Source organism: Rhagoletis pomonella, unplaced genomic scaffold, assembly GCF_013731165.1.
Source record: "Rhagoletis pomonella isolate Grant_MI unplaced genomic scaffold, Rhpom_1.0 Rhpom_scaffold_00010, whole genome shotgun sequence".
NCBI lineage: Eukaryota > Metazoa > Arthropoda > Insecta > Diptera > Tephritidae > Rhagoletis > Rhagoletis pomonella.
In genome coordinates, this window is record NW_023458564.1 from 34611539 (window position 1) to 34626433 (window position 14895).

The window sequence follows — 14895 nt, forward strand, 5'->3', positions numbered from 1 at the left end:
TTCATGAATGCTTTAAGATTGAGCACTTTTCATATAGCTGGGTGACTTGGGTCACGAGATACAGACCAAAACGTGGACCCGGGTAAACTTAGGCTGTATTTGTTTAATATCGGCATAAAATGAAAGCTGTTATGTCAAAAGTATGCGGAAGCAAATAAAAAAAAAATTTAAAAATTCATGAATACCGTTTTAGTGAAAAATAAAATTGAGTAATGCGGACAGTTCTTTAATCTTCTTTAATATAAAAATTAATATAAAAATAAGTAGGGTTTTCCTTCCTGACGCTATAACTCCAGAACGCACGAACCGATTTTCACGGTTTTGCATTCGTTGGAGGTTTATAGCTAGGAAAATTCAGGAAAAATTTCAATAGAAAAGTATATGGTGTGTGAGTATCCCCCACGAAAATAAGTATGTTTCATTTAAAGTAGATGGTGCCATTGTTTAACAGCTATTCATTGTACTTTGCTCAGTTAATTTCATGTGACACTAGCGAATACCCGGCGTGCTTCGCTGCGCCTTAAAAGTAATTTTGTTTTGTTACTCCCTCTCACAACATTTGAAAATATTATTTAATATTGCTGTACATATTTGTATAGTAGGGAGATTTTTTCAAATTATATAAATATACGTTATTTGAATATTGAATCAATACACGTTTGAGGAAAGGGTGCGATAGTAGACTCCAGTTATAAGATTATAAATTAAATTTCCAAGAGAAAGTCGGTTCTTTACATATTTTCTAATTACCTTCGAAAATATATTAACTCAAAAAAAAAATAAACAATGCTTCATAGATCGATTTTTTTAAATCTAACTTCATAAAGTTCTTTAAAAATATTTTGTAAATGAGGCCATAAGAGCTTAGGGGGAGAGTTACAACACAAAAATACATTTAAGGCGCAGCGAAGCACGCCGGGTAATTGCTAGTGTTTTGAATAAAGTTAAAGTTTGATATAGGAAATAAACTTGTCTACTTCTTCTCTCGTGTGGCTTGTAAACCTTTTATGCACTTTTGGGCCGCAGCTTTAGTGAAAATATGGTCCACCATAAAGTTAGTTGCAGCTTTTTGTTATAATTTTCAATCGAATATCTGTTCAAAAAGCAGAAACTAGCTTTAGAGTCGACTTTATATCTAGTTTAAACATGCCTCAATCACTTTTTTTAACATTTCATGAACATGAAATGGGATTATTTATAAGTTTGTTCCGATGATTGTAAGTTGCAGAAGAAGAAAAGATATATCCATGGATATGAAATTTCTCACTATTGCCACTCATCATCATCGGAAAGCTTACAGTGGAAATGATAAAGATTGGGTCACTATAACCTACAGCCTCCATACAATTGATCGTTAAGGTATGGGTTTCTACTATAAAACTCCTTCATTTAAACGGCAAGCATCGAACAAAGTATACTGAGAAAATCGTTTAGATCGGTGCCCAGAAATGAGTGTTCGACAAAAGCTAATTACTTTTGTGGGACGATGGCCAAAAAAAGTCAGACCTGGATTTCCCTGCATTTCCTGGTGCGAACTAACTGCCTAATCATATTCCGCACTAGGTGGACCCATATTCGAATTCCGTCAGACATAACATCAAAACGATAATATAAAACTTCGATCTTCATTTTATAATTTTATATGTATGAATGTATTACGTACAGATTGAAACAAAAACTAGATAAAAAAGACTTATTTGTTCTGAATCCGAAAAAGTATCTGTGAAGTTTCTGTATGAGAATATTTAAATAGAAACTTGTTCAAAGAAAAAACTCCCGACAAACAAAATGAAAACAACTGACAATTACTTAACATTAATTATTAGTGAGGTGTCCCTTTACTGACTGAAATTCCTTTATTCCTTTAAAAAAATATATGAAATCTAATATATCTACATACATATACATATCGTCGTTAAAAGTACAAAACCGCGTATCGTCATTCTGCAAAACCGCGTAACTGACACTGGCTGCTAAAAATTGGATTTGCTCACACAAGCTCTTTGCTCAATCCTTATTCTCTCGTCCTGAAATATACTAGCCAGAAATGCGATTGCTTTATAAAAAAAAAAACCATTTTGAAAAATGAGTGTTTTACGCTCAAGAAAATAATTTCTACAACTTCACATACGCGGTTTTGCATTTTGCTGATACGCGGTTTTGCACTTTAAACGACGATATGTAGATATGTATAAAATAAAAAAAAATTAAATCTTTCTCTCGAATAAAAATTTGGGAACTGAAGTTCCAGTAACTTTCTGCCAGAGAACGAAACGGGAACAAATTTTCTCTGAACTTTTCGCGAAGAATGGAAGCGAGCACAAAATTTTTCACTGACGTCCGTTGGTTTGAAATGTTTGAATATTAAAATTATTCAAAAAAGAACTGAAAAATAACTATGCAAATTAAGTCAACGAAAGACTTAAGACACGAACGTTTCTTGCACAAAAAATTAAAAATTTTTCCCTAAATGGACAGTTCACCCTAATGATAAACGATCTGGAAATTGAAATGATCCAAATTTCCTCTGGCTTAGGATTAACCATCGTGGTTCTCAATAAAACGATTTACAATACACAGGCGCCCCTCCCATTCTTAACGTTAAGTTCTCAAAACGTTTGTTCTCGTTTTGTTTTCCCCCTTGAAAACGTTCCCGATACTTTCGCTCTTATTTAGTTTTCATTAGTAACGTTCCCGAAAGTTTATTTCTCATTCTGTTCTTCTTGAGAACGTTTCCTAGAGTTTTGTTCGCATTTTTTTCTTTACGGAAACGTTCCCGAACCTTTTGTTCTAATTTTTCTCTCATTCAAATAGCTCTCAATACTTTTGTTCCCGTTTGGTTCTTTTGTGGGAAGGTTTTTATGATTACATTTGGTTCTCATGCAGAACTAAACCAAAACTGGTACGCATTATCGGTCCCTGCTCTAGAATGAGTTGTCCACGCTCAACTGCATTTGCCCCACTGTGCACACAGTGTGGACAATTAACTTTTTTTTTGCCACAAAATCAAATATCTCGAGAACTTGAACAGATAGTAAAATAAATGTAATAGAAGTTTAAAGGTTTTGAGAAGAACTGCTCGGGAAAAATTGTCTCATTGGATAAAAAAATTTGCTTGACGACATTTAAAATGATCTTCAAAAATAGAAAACAATCATGTTTATTCTTTTCGACTTTAATGTCAACGAGACTGTTTTCCTGAATTTCCCATCTCATAAGGATTAAAATACCGTCACATTTATTTCACTATCTGTTCTCGTTTTTTATTCACAAAATATCAACATACAAACGTACATATTTCCGTATGTTAACTTTCTGATGGTTATTGAAGCTTTTGTTTGATCACATTTAATATTCACGTAAGTATGTATGGTGATCATTAAAAACGTTAGCCATGCAAAATTATACATTTGTACGATGAAATACATCCATGCATTCAAACAATGTAGGTATCATAATGTATGTAGTAGATAATTTCCATTAAGGTAATTACGTGCACCACTTACCGCAATAAACACAAAAAAACCTGAGCCTCGAACTCCATAAAGTACACGTGTGCTTAGTCGAATAAAAAATATGACCGTTTAAAATCAGAAAGGGTAATCATAAGTAAAACAATTTAAATCAGAATTTAATCGTTTTATTATCATTATTATTTTTTTTTTAATTTCGCTCAAAATTATTATTGGGATTTATTTTTCGCTAAACAGAAAATTTTATTTGATTTGAATTGTTCCACAACCTGTACAATGAGGAATGTCACGAAGCTGCAGAGAAAAAGATATCGCCTACGGGGCCATGCTGCGATCGGGCGCAACGCGCGCTGTGTGGGATCGATAAAGGAAGTTGAAGAGGGAAGTGAGACGTATTTGCCGCAATAAGAAGAGAGAGGCTGAAATACGTGAGTGCGAAGAGCTTAAAATGCTGGCCGACAGGAAAAATGCCCGAAAATTTTACCAGAGAGTTAGGCGACTTACGGAAGATTTCAAGACCAGGGCGTACTCCTGTAAGAACACCAATGGCGATCCAGCTACCGATGTTTAGAACGTACTTAAATTATGGAAGGAACACTTTCCCGCCCTACTGGATGGTAGCAGCACGGAAATTTGTGGAGAATAAGAACCCGAGCCCGCAGTCGATGACGACGGAGTCGACGTTCCACCGCCTGACTATGACGAGGTACGAATAGCAATAACGTTGCTAGAGCTGACAGCCTGCCAGCCGAGCTATTCAATTACGAGGCGAGGAGTTCTTATGCAGGATATGATCAGATGAACACATGCCCGACGACTGGAATTTAAGTGTGCTCTGTCCAACCCACAAGAAAGGCGACCCCGCCATTCGCGCCAACTACCTCGGGATCAGCCTTCTAAGCATAGGTTAGAAAGTCTTATCAAGCGTATTGTGTGAAAGACTGAAGCCCACCGTCAATGACCTGATCGGGCCATAGCAGTGTGGCTTTTGGCCTGGAAAATCCACCATAGACCAGGTTTTCACAATACGCCAAATCTTGGAAAAGACCCGCGAGAAAACACTAACCGCACTAAAAGGAGTTGCCTATACGCCGCTATGTCTGAGTTTGGCATCCCCGCCAAACTGATACGGCTGTGTAAAATGACGTTGAGCAATACCACCAGCTCCGTCAGAATTGGGAAAGACCTCTCTGAGCCGTTCGCTACAAAACGAGATTTCAGACAGGGCGACTCCCTTTCATGTGACTTCTTTAGTCTGATGTTGGAGAAGATAATAAGGGCTGCAGAACTGAACCGCTCAGGAACAATTTACTACAAGAGCGTGCAATTGCTGGCTTATGCCGATGACATCGACATCATTGGTAACAAAACCGCGAAGTCTATTCTGCCTTTTCCAAGTTGGATAAGGAAGCAAAGCGAATGGGAATGGTGGTAGACAAAGACAAGACCAAGTATCTCCCGTCATCAAACAAACAGTCAGCACATTCGTGCCTTGGCACCCACGTCACTGTTGACAGTTACAATTTCGAAAAAGTAGAGAATTTCGTTTATTTGGGAGCCAGCATTAAAACCGATGAAAATCCAACGCAGAATCACTCTTGCCAACAAGTGCTACTTTTGGACTGAGTAGGCAATTCAGAAGTAAAGTCCAATTTTTGGGTTTAACAAAAGTTTACTGAAATGTACTGATTTTTTAGCACTGAAAAGCCGAAAGTACTGAATTTAAAAAAAAAAAAAATCTGCCAACCCTAAATATGCGCAACCATGATTAAATTCCGAATTGGTACTTAGTGGCGCAAGTAAGCCATTTCCGTCAATTATAGTTTAGAAATAGAAGAAAAAGTAATTTTGCATTTGTCGATTTATTTTTTATTTATTTATGTATTTTTCTACTTATCGTACCGTAGCTCGAACTGAAACGACCCAAAAGTGGCATGTTCCACAATCAAACTCAACCGCCTCTACCACCATTAGATGAAGACGTAATTCCATATAGCAACTACAATCCACGGATACTACAACAGAAATTCGATGCACAGAATTTGCGTACGGTTGATTTGATACAAGGTCGTGATCCCAACGATCTATGGACCTGGAACATAGGACTGCAGCAACATGAAAGCCAATTAGATCAGGCTTTTCTTGAAGCCTCCATGCCAAAGTTCGGTAAGTTCGCGTCCTCATTGTGGACCAGAAAGATGTCGTACTGCTAAAAAAAAAAAATCAAAAAATGTAGATTGCAGACACTTAGAGCTGACAACATTCAAAATACCCAATGATCTGGATAAAACTTTCACCGCAGAAATCGTATTTGGCACTGAAGCTATTCAACCGGATGAAAAGCCACAAAAGCAAAAAGCTAGGTAGGATATGCGCATTTTTTTTTAACCAAACCTTTCCATATATTTTTATGCTCGTAGTTATTTCAACCGTCCAAAGGAAATCGCTTGTCTATTCTCCGCCTATATCGAGAGTTTTCGTTTCAATCCTGACTTCTGGACTTCAGACACTTTAGATGGCATTTTGACTACTGGTGAAAAGCTGTTAAAAAAGAGCACCAGTCTCAATTATAAATCTCCAGACAATGACTTCGACATTATACCACAAATTGCAGAGAAGCAGGCGGAAGTTGGCTTTAAGCTTCACTTCACCGGACCAATCGACTCCGAACCAAATATTTACAAAGTACTTTCACTCTATTTCATGAAATACAATGCCGCAGTACTAACCGCCAAAGATATTTACATGCTAATATGGAAACGTTGTGCTAATACTTTCTATATATTTGATCCATATGGCCGTGATGAGTTGTGCCAACGCGACTTTGCCAATGGAAAATGCTCATTGATGGCCATTACTTTTGTTGAGCATTTGGTTCATTTGATTATGAGCTTCAGCAAGACCGATGTGAAAGGCGAGATAAGCTTGTATGAAATATCGATAAAAAATTTCGGAAAGATAACAAGTCCCATGCAGAATAAACCGTTCCCGAAGCCCACCCACAGGCTGTGGGCAGTAGTGAACGGTACATATGCGCTCATACCGGCAGCTAATAATGGTCTTCCACAGCCGATAACCGGTAATGAGCTGAACGGTTCTATGATAATTTCACTTCTAGCACTGTTATATTCCAATATCGAGCGAGCTTCTACATGGCGCATGGAAGTAATTGATGAGCTTGTCAAATTTGGAAAAGCCTTCTATAAGGAGTTATTGAAACGTTTAAAGCTGAAGAAGAAGCAGCATTTAAACATAGTGGATCTACCGGATGTTATGATGCTTGGTGCATTCCGAGCAACCATGAAGAAGCATCCATTTCTTTACACAGGGCATGTGACTAACTGCAAGTCGTACCTCGAATCTCAGCTAACGTCTGCTGTTCGCGACCTTTTCGCAAGCAATTACGATGCGGCCCTGTTGCAGATTGATAATTCTGTGTTGGCCGTTTGGCGAGACTTGGAATACTACTATGTTTTCGATCCTTTTAGACGTGGCAAAGCAGGCCAGGTACTAGACCCAGAAGATTTCCTAACCAAAGGAGTGGCATGTCTGCAGCTGCACTCAACTGTTGAGTCTTTGTGTAGGACACTCTTTCAAAAGGCGCTGAAAATGCGGCGTGGCGGCAAATTTTTCGTCCATGCTATAAATATCGGCTGTATAAGGCCGATGCTGTCATCGGCAAATATAAAAAATAAATATCCGCGTTTGCAGATAGCCTATCCAAAAGTCCTAACCAAGGCGGAGCAAGATAGACGCCAGTCCAAAAAAGGCAAGGGTAAGAAGAAACTGGGACGCACTTACAGCATACAGTCTATACCAGAGGAAGATCGCATACCCGAGTTCGAAGACGCCGATGTGGTCGGTGCTGTATTGGATGAAATTATATGCGAAGCCATCGAACGCATGACAGAGCCCGCTCCCAGCCGCATGCACTTGTACAAGCAGGCAGATAAGGTGTTGCTACGTTCCGACAAAGAGTATTTGGAGGGTCTGCGTTATAAAATGATCCACGGCGAAGACTATGACAATGTTTATACAGAATTTCAGAAACAGCCAGAGCCTCCAAAGCGTCCGTTGACACTAGAAGAAGAGCTGGAGATACGCACTAACTTTGAGATGCTGCCTGACAGAACGTGGGTTGTGTTGGGAAAATCGTATATACCCTTGGAGGAGGACGAATCCAGCAAATTGAATGGTCTACTCTCCACTTTGGTAGCTACTGCACTAAGTGCGAAGTATAATATTTCTACATGGAACAAGGAACTCGTTGATTACGCAGTGAAGTCATCTAATAGCTTTGGCGAAGAATTCTCTAACTATGAGTCGACACTGAGTGCTTTTCTCTCGAAGAAGATGCCGAAGATAACAATTGGTGAAAACATTTATATGCTGCATTTGCAGCGGATCATACAAAGTTCGGTGACGCGTAATCTGCGACAAATGCTGCTGGAAAGTCTGATAACATACACTCGTTTGATTGTCATATGCCAGATGTTCTCATGCCTGATTGTTAAGCGGTACAACTTCTTGTACATGTTCATCGGCTTTCCATGTACGCCAGTGGGTTATCGCAAATTCGGTTCAGGTCCTGGTTGTTTGCTAAGGTTCGTAGAGCTCGATTCTCTTTTACGGCGCATAGAGTTCGGTTGCAATCCGCAAGGTTGCGAAATAACCAATTATGTGGCGGTAGCCATAAAAGTCTTGGACGTGACGAACGTGCCACCTGAACGTTATAGAAAATGGCCACCAGATGTTGAGGAAGCCATATACGCGACTGAGTTGGATCGCAGGAAAAAAATTGATAGATTACGTATGGATAAGATTCGCTTCCTCGACAGGGAACTGCGCAAAGAGAATGAACGTATACAGCGCTTCCTCGAGGAAAAAGAGGAGAGAATAGCAGCTCGCACACAGAGAAGCAAACCGAAAGGTACGTACTATTACGCATTCAAAGCAACTCTCTACAAATTTTCGTTCAAAAAAAGCGTTAACGTTTCACGGCCAAAGTATAATCAATAAATTCGCTAATCCCTAAAGTATTTAAAACTACGATTGTCCTACTGGCGGTCGTAGTAAGATGGTCTTACTTACTAGGAAACATCAGTAATTTTAGATAGAAAGCTAATGCGGAAGACAAAATATCTTTAGAACCTTCGACTTCGCTTCTTACAACGCAGATCATTGCATCTCCCGCATGGCCCCAAGTATATTTTGACCACTAATTTTTCACATGGTATGAATCTGTCAAAATCAGCAGTCGAAGGGAGGGCCAGTAATATACTGATTTTTCACTAATGGGTCTAAGCTTGACCAAACAGTCAGCTCACCATCAACCATAAAGTTAGATTTTCAGATTCGTGTAATATATCTCAAGTAGAGGTGATTTTAAAGCTTCTGAAATGACCAAGAATGCCTTCAAACTCGAGGCATCTTTCTCAACTAATTTAACTTGTAGTTGTCTTTTATGAAAGATTTAGAAACCATTAAAATTCTTTTTTACCCCAGTCTCATTACATTTGACACAAAAATGCACCATCTGAGTCTGCGGCAGAGAAAATGTGCTGTACTATCCTCATCCCCCAAACAAGATTTACACAGTGGCTCTTCGATGGTGCATATGGTGACCATATGTCGTCCCTATGTATTGTACCCCGTAATCAGTCCTATCAGGGCTCGTAAGATCACTCCTTCTTTGTCTGAGAAGGAATTTTTCTAGCACCCTTTCAGGAAACACTTCCCACACGATCTTCAAAAGTGATACAACTCTAAATTACACGTTCGTCAGAAAATGCGGAAAACTATTTCGCAGCACATGCTAATCATATGTGCAAGGGAGACTTTACTTTAGGTTTTTTTAACAAGTTATAACAAAAATTTTATCCAGCCTTTGTTGAAAGGTAAATAAAAGCTCTGTGTAGTTTAGTGCATAATTTTGAAAATGCCAAATTTAGAGTTGTGTCACTTTTGAAGATCGTGTGCGACTTGGTTATTTTTTTTGGTGTGAATACCGCACCAATAGCTCTCATTCGTTTTGTTTATGAGATCCTTGATGTACCCGATCGTTCCCGATTGGACGCTGCAGAGAACCGCAGTTCGCCAATTCATCAGCCAGTTTGTTACCTTGAACACCGTAGTGTCCTGGCACCCACACAAATTCAAGCTAATTCCACCTTGTACCGGAGATCAGCCCCAACTTACATTTCTGGACCATCTTGGAAGAGGTGCGAGTGGTTTCCAAGGACTTTAGAGCAGCTTGGCAGTCACTGCCTGATTTTATTCCCGAGTCACCTTTCGCCAATTATCCAGTCTGCCAAAGCAGTAAAGCATCTAAAGTTACCGTCCAGATGCCATCCAGCTCCAGTACCGTTTTCAGCCTCTGAGTCGCCGATAGAAAGTGTCTATATCTAATTTTTTAGGGAATCTAACAACGTATTTTATTCCAAAGGAGACTTCCGGCATCAGTTTGTCATTAGGTGCCAAAAACAAGGGGTATTGCTCTGGCAACCTTCTCATCAACTTTCTGTGCCCAGAACTCCGATCGTCTTGGCACACACCAAAAGAGTTCAGTCAAAAAATCGTTTTCATTGCCTCCTCTTGGATCGCGAAATATACACAGAGGCGGCAAATTCAACAAACCATTAAGAGCCGGTCCTGACGTTGTACTCATGCCCGCACGTGACTATTGACCTGACTAAAACTATGTATATCCAGAATAACATAGTCGGTCTCAGACCCCAGGTCTTACTAAAGATTATTCGATACTGTCCGAAAACTTTCAGCGCTCGATTTAAATTCAGCTCGACGTGAGTTTTCCATGTCAGCTTCGTATCTAGAGTTACCCCTAGATATTTCACATCCACGGAAAGGCTTTGATTTACGCCTCTAAGCCCTGGAAGGTTGAGACCTTCCAATTTTCTTTTCCGCGTAAACAAGACTAGGGTTGTCTTGCTACTATGGCCTACTATGCGTCGAGTTGAAAGTGATTTAAAGAAACGGGTTTGAAGGGACTGACTTTTGAAAAATCTAAATAATTTATTTTTAATTACTTTCTTTAAAAAATTGTTTGTTTGCATTTGTTAAACTAAATTTTTCTGTCCTTCTGTGTAAAATAGGTAAGAAAAGGGTCAGCTTGAAACTTTCCACCGAATATACAGATGTAGAAGATGAGTTCGAAGAGTTCAACATGGAAGAAATGGAAGAGGACGAAGTAGAACTAAAGCATAAGCCAGGCAAGCAACTTCAGCGCGAGGCCGATTCCAGTTTCAAGCCACGTAAAATCCTATATGGCTACCGCATGCGCGAGAAAGACTGCAACTTCAAAATCCAAGGTACAACCGCACTGGAAGATCGCGCTGTCACGCATGTGGACAAGATCAAACCCTGTTTCTTCGCCAGTACTTTGGCTGTGTTGTACGCTATCCTGCGACCCCTCAATCAATGGTCCGCGCAGCGTGTGGATCGTGTAATCGAGAGTGGGAGAACTATCGCAAGTCGTGTTACGAATATGACGTCGGCCTTCGAGCGGTTTATCAAGAATGTCACTGTAGATGATTACAAATTCGATGTGTGGGTTAAGAGACATGATCCAGCAGGTATGGCCAGTGCGAGTGTCTCCCGAAAGATTGCAAAGTCTATGCAAACTCGCAAATATTTGCTGCTACAAGTTTCCAATACAACATTCGCACTCTTTCACGACGAATACTATCACTTATTCGATCCATATCCGACCATGCAGAAATCCCAAGAGGGCGAGGAGGAGGAAGAAGACGAAGGTGGGGACTATGTTGAAAAGGAAGGTCCACGCAAAGGCAAATGTAAGAAAGGCGTGAAGAGATATGGTGAACGTAATACTGCCTCTTGGGTGCTCTTTGCCGATGTTAATTCCCTGCTGAAATATGTTGACAAACGCGCAGCAAATTTATCCTGGCAAACGGCCGAAGAGTATGCACTGCACATTATTGATGTGATATCGTACAGAAAGGCGGGACCAAAGACACGCACACTGCAATTGCTCACCGATTTGTCGGTGCCGATTGAATGCAAGACAATGCAGCACGGCGAGGATGAGGCAGTTATGTGTGCTCAACCGGAAACTATGACTTGGTTAGATCTGGAGAATTGTTTGCCTGTCTGGAGCCGCATGAACCGTCGCAACACAGCAGGTCGCTACCGCAATTTGCCAGTAACGAAGTTGAAGCGATTCGATGTAGAGATCGATGGTCGCTTGTGGTCAATTTGGGGCAATCTGCATCCCGATGCGCCAGTATTTAGTGCATCATCACGTGGAAAGCAATACCTTGCATGTAATGTTATGGCCTGTTGTGCTGCAAAGGTGTACAGATTGACCGATTGGAGTCCGCATTTACTCGATACGATAGTAATTAACGGCGATCGTTACCACCGCGAGAGCTTGGAAAACATAAAATTGTCCGACTACGAATTCTCGTTGGAGGATTTGAATCTGGACTGTACACTGGAGACCCTCAAATTCGTTGTGCATCTGGAGCATGTCGCTTTCGGAAAACTCTACAATCCAGGCACCCGCACCACGATGAATTTGGCCGATGCATTGATGTACTTTTTCACACACTTCCAATTTGGGGTGCTGCAGTGCTTTAAGCATTCCCTGGCTATTGGTCGCACGATGGGCTTCGACGGAGGCTTCTTTATGTACGATTGCCAAAGCAAAGATCATCCACTATTCCCGAAGGGACAAGGTGCTTCGTATTTGCTGCGTACCAAACATTTGCAGGTGCTGCTTTACTGCATCGTGGTGACGCTTAATGTACCTTATTATAATGTAAGTTTTACTCTGCACAAAGTGGAAATGCTGCGCGAGGATGCCTCTTTGGATGAAGAGGGTGAGGCCGGAAGTGAGAACACTGCTGGTAATTAAATTATTGTAGTAAAATATATTTATATTTATAAATGCAAAATTATCGTTGCTATGAATTAATATTTGGTGTAAAATAAATTAATTGACGCAATAAAATACAAACATGCACTGTAATAATGTCTAGTAAATACCATATATGTAATACTCCTATATTAGCAGTAAGAGCTAGTACCGTCCGAAAACACTACAATACAGATATATCAATAAACACGTACGAAAGAAAAGGAACACATACGTTTATAAATAAACATGGACACAACACGTACACAAAAACAGCTCTCAAGTACACAATACATTGACAAAAACAGTACTAGACTGTCTCGCTTTGATTTCGGAATGCTTACACATTGAGAAGTTAGCTTACTGCCAATATAGAAGCATTACATATATGGTAAATACAATAAATAAATAGTTCCGATATACTATATTTTTCCCGAGTTGAGTTAATAAAACAAAAATTACCATTTAGTGAGCAAATATGTAAATGTATACGAACTTTTTTATTAGTTTAAGAAAAATAAATGAATAGACTGGGCCTGAACCTCGGCATTCGATATCGAATGTAACTCGAATCGAAATTTAATTTTGAGATCACGGGCTTCGCCCGTTCAAATTGTATTGTGGCTGCCATTTTGTTTCATTAGATACGAAATGAGTAATCACTCGATCACGAATGCCGGGATTCAGGCCCTGTTTTGGTTTGAATCAGTGAAATGCTTCGAGTAACAATTTCGAGTTTCGAGCCAACACGTTGCAAGGCAACTCATAGGAATGAGTTGCACTCCAGGACGGCAATACAAACGAAGCAAGTATATTTTTCATGAAAAGCTGTTCAATAGGAAAGCTTGTTTAAAATATACGCAACCAAGATTTGGTTCGAAAAAAATGTACATGACAATGAGTTGAACATTAAGCAGAAAAGTACGTATGACTCGTTTGATGTACGTACTATCAACTCGTTTAAAGCTGTATATGTACGTATGTATGTATGTAATTTAATTTTTGTTCCTTTGTATAGTATATGTGTGTAGTATATATGCAAGTATAGGTTGCACATTTGTACATATATACATATGTAAATATGTGCATGTAGAAAAAATTGTCCGATGGTTGGAACGAAAGTAAGAATACCCACAAATATTTATGTATAACTATTATGGTGGTAATGATTTTATGGTATATAAATTACATACATATTTATGTATATACATAGAAATGTATATATGTACGTGTAGCTAAAGTATATTCCAAGCGTACACTTTTCAGTGTAATGTAGGATCAGCATATTATTTTATTCCTTAATAATCACATTTTTTACTAAATATATTAATATTTTCAATGGTATTCGACATAATTTGCGCACGTCTGAATCTTACAAATAAAAACGGAAGAACATATACACTGCGGACAAAAAATATTGGCACAACGCAACAATTTTTACTGTAATATTTTTCCGAAAATTATTTAAAAAAATATGGTTCATTCCACAACAAAAAACAAACAATATGATTTCTGAACTTTGTGCAAAACTCGCGAAAATTCAACAAATTTTCATGCAAATTTTAAATTTTTGGCAATTTTTTTTCCGCAGTCTCTTCCATACAAAAGAATTGTTCGAAAATACTTTATATGAAAAAAATGCAAAACACCTTAAAAAAATATTCTCAAATATCAATGCAATTTTTGAATAACTCCGAGATTGCATTTTTCATGCTAGAAGCTAATGGGCTACAAATCTGCATAAAAAAAGAAAATTCTAATAAATCTGATTAAAAAGTTGAAAATTTGCATGAAAATTTGCTGAATTTTCGCGAGTTTTGTTTGGAATGAACCATATTTTTATAAAAAAAAAAATTAAGAAAAATATAACAATAAAAATTGTTGCATATATTGTAAAAAACAGCTGTGCCAATACTTTTTGCCGGCAGTGTATGATGAATCCAGTGAATCCAACAAGTCGTTTATACCAGGGACGTGAACCGGTTTTGAACCGAACCGGTTTTGAACCTGAAAACCGCTTTTTTCTATTAATTAACTGAACCATTAACCGAACCGAAATTTTCCACAAATGTTTGATCCGAACCGAAAACCGAACCACTTTCTTTAAAGGTTTAAAGGTTCGTTTCAACTACTTTTCAATAGATAAATGTACCCAATTTTTTTCTTTTTGTTAAACATGGTAATACCCACCATGTTTTTTTACCATGTGACAATATCAAATGTAAAGGCAGCCCATCTCACTTGACCCTTAACCTTGCGCGTTGTTGCACTTGACACTTGACACTTAAATTTGCGCGTTATTTTTTTGTTTTTCGAACCGTTGAACCAAACCGAAACCCCGGTTCAAAGACCAAAAAAAATCGCTTTGACGAAACAATCCAAAAGTGCAACAACGGTTCGAACCGCTGAACCGAACCGACCAAATTTTTCATCCGGTTCACGTCCCTGGTTTATACAGAACGAGTGTTATCATGGTGGAATAATAACAAGGTGTTGACAGTAGCGACGTGTTTGTTGTAATTTTGA

General features: G+C 38.8%; 1 protein-coding gene across 1 annotated transcript in view; it reads left to right on the plus strand.

Moving 5' to 3' along the window:
- Positions 1 to 12535, plus strand: part of LOC118746359 — a 25616-nt gene extending 13081 nt beyond the window's left edge. Inside the window, exons 2-5 of the mRNA XM_036480214.1 lie at positions 5381 to 5639; positions 5710 to 5836; positions 5894 to 8403; positions 10586 to 12535. Coding sequence (XP_036336107.1) covers positions 5381 to 5639; positions 5710 to 5836; positions 5894 to 8403; positions 10586 to 12369 — 4680 coding nt within the window. The 3' untranslated portion in view covers positions 12370 to 12535. The remainder of the gene's footprint in view (positions 1 to 5380; positions 5640 to 5709; positions 5837 to 5893; positions 8404 to 10585) is intronic.
- The last annotated feature ends 2360 nt before the right edge of the window (positions 12536 to 14895 follow it).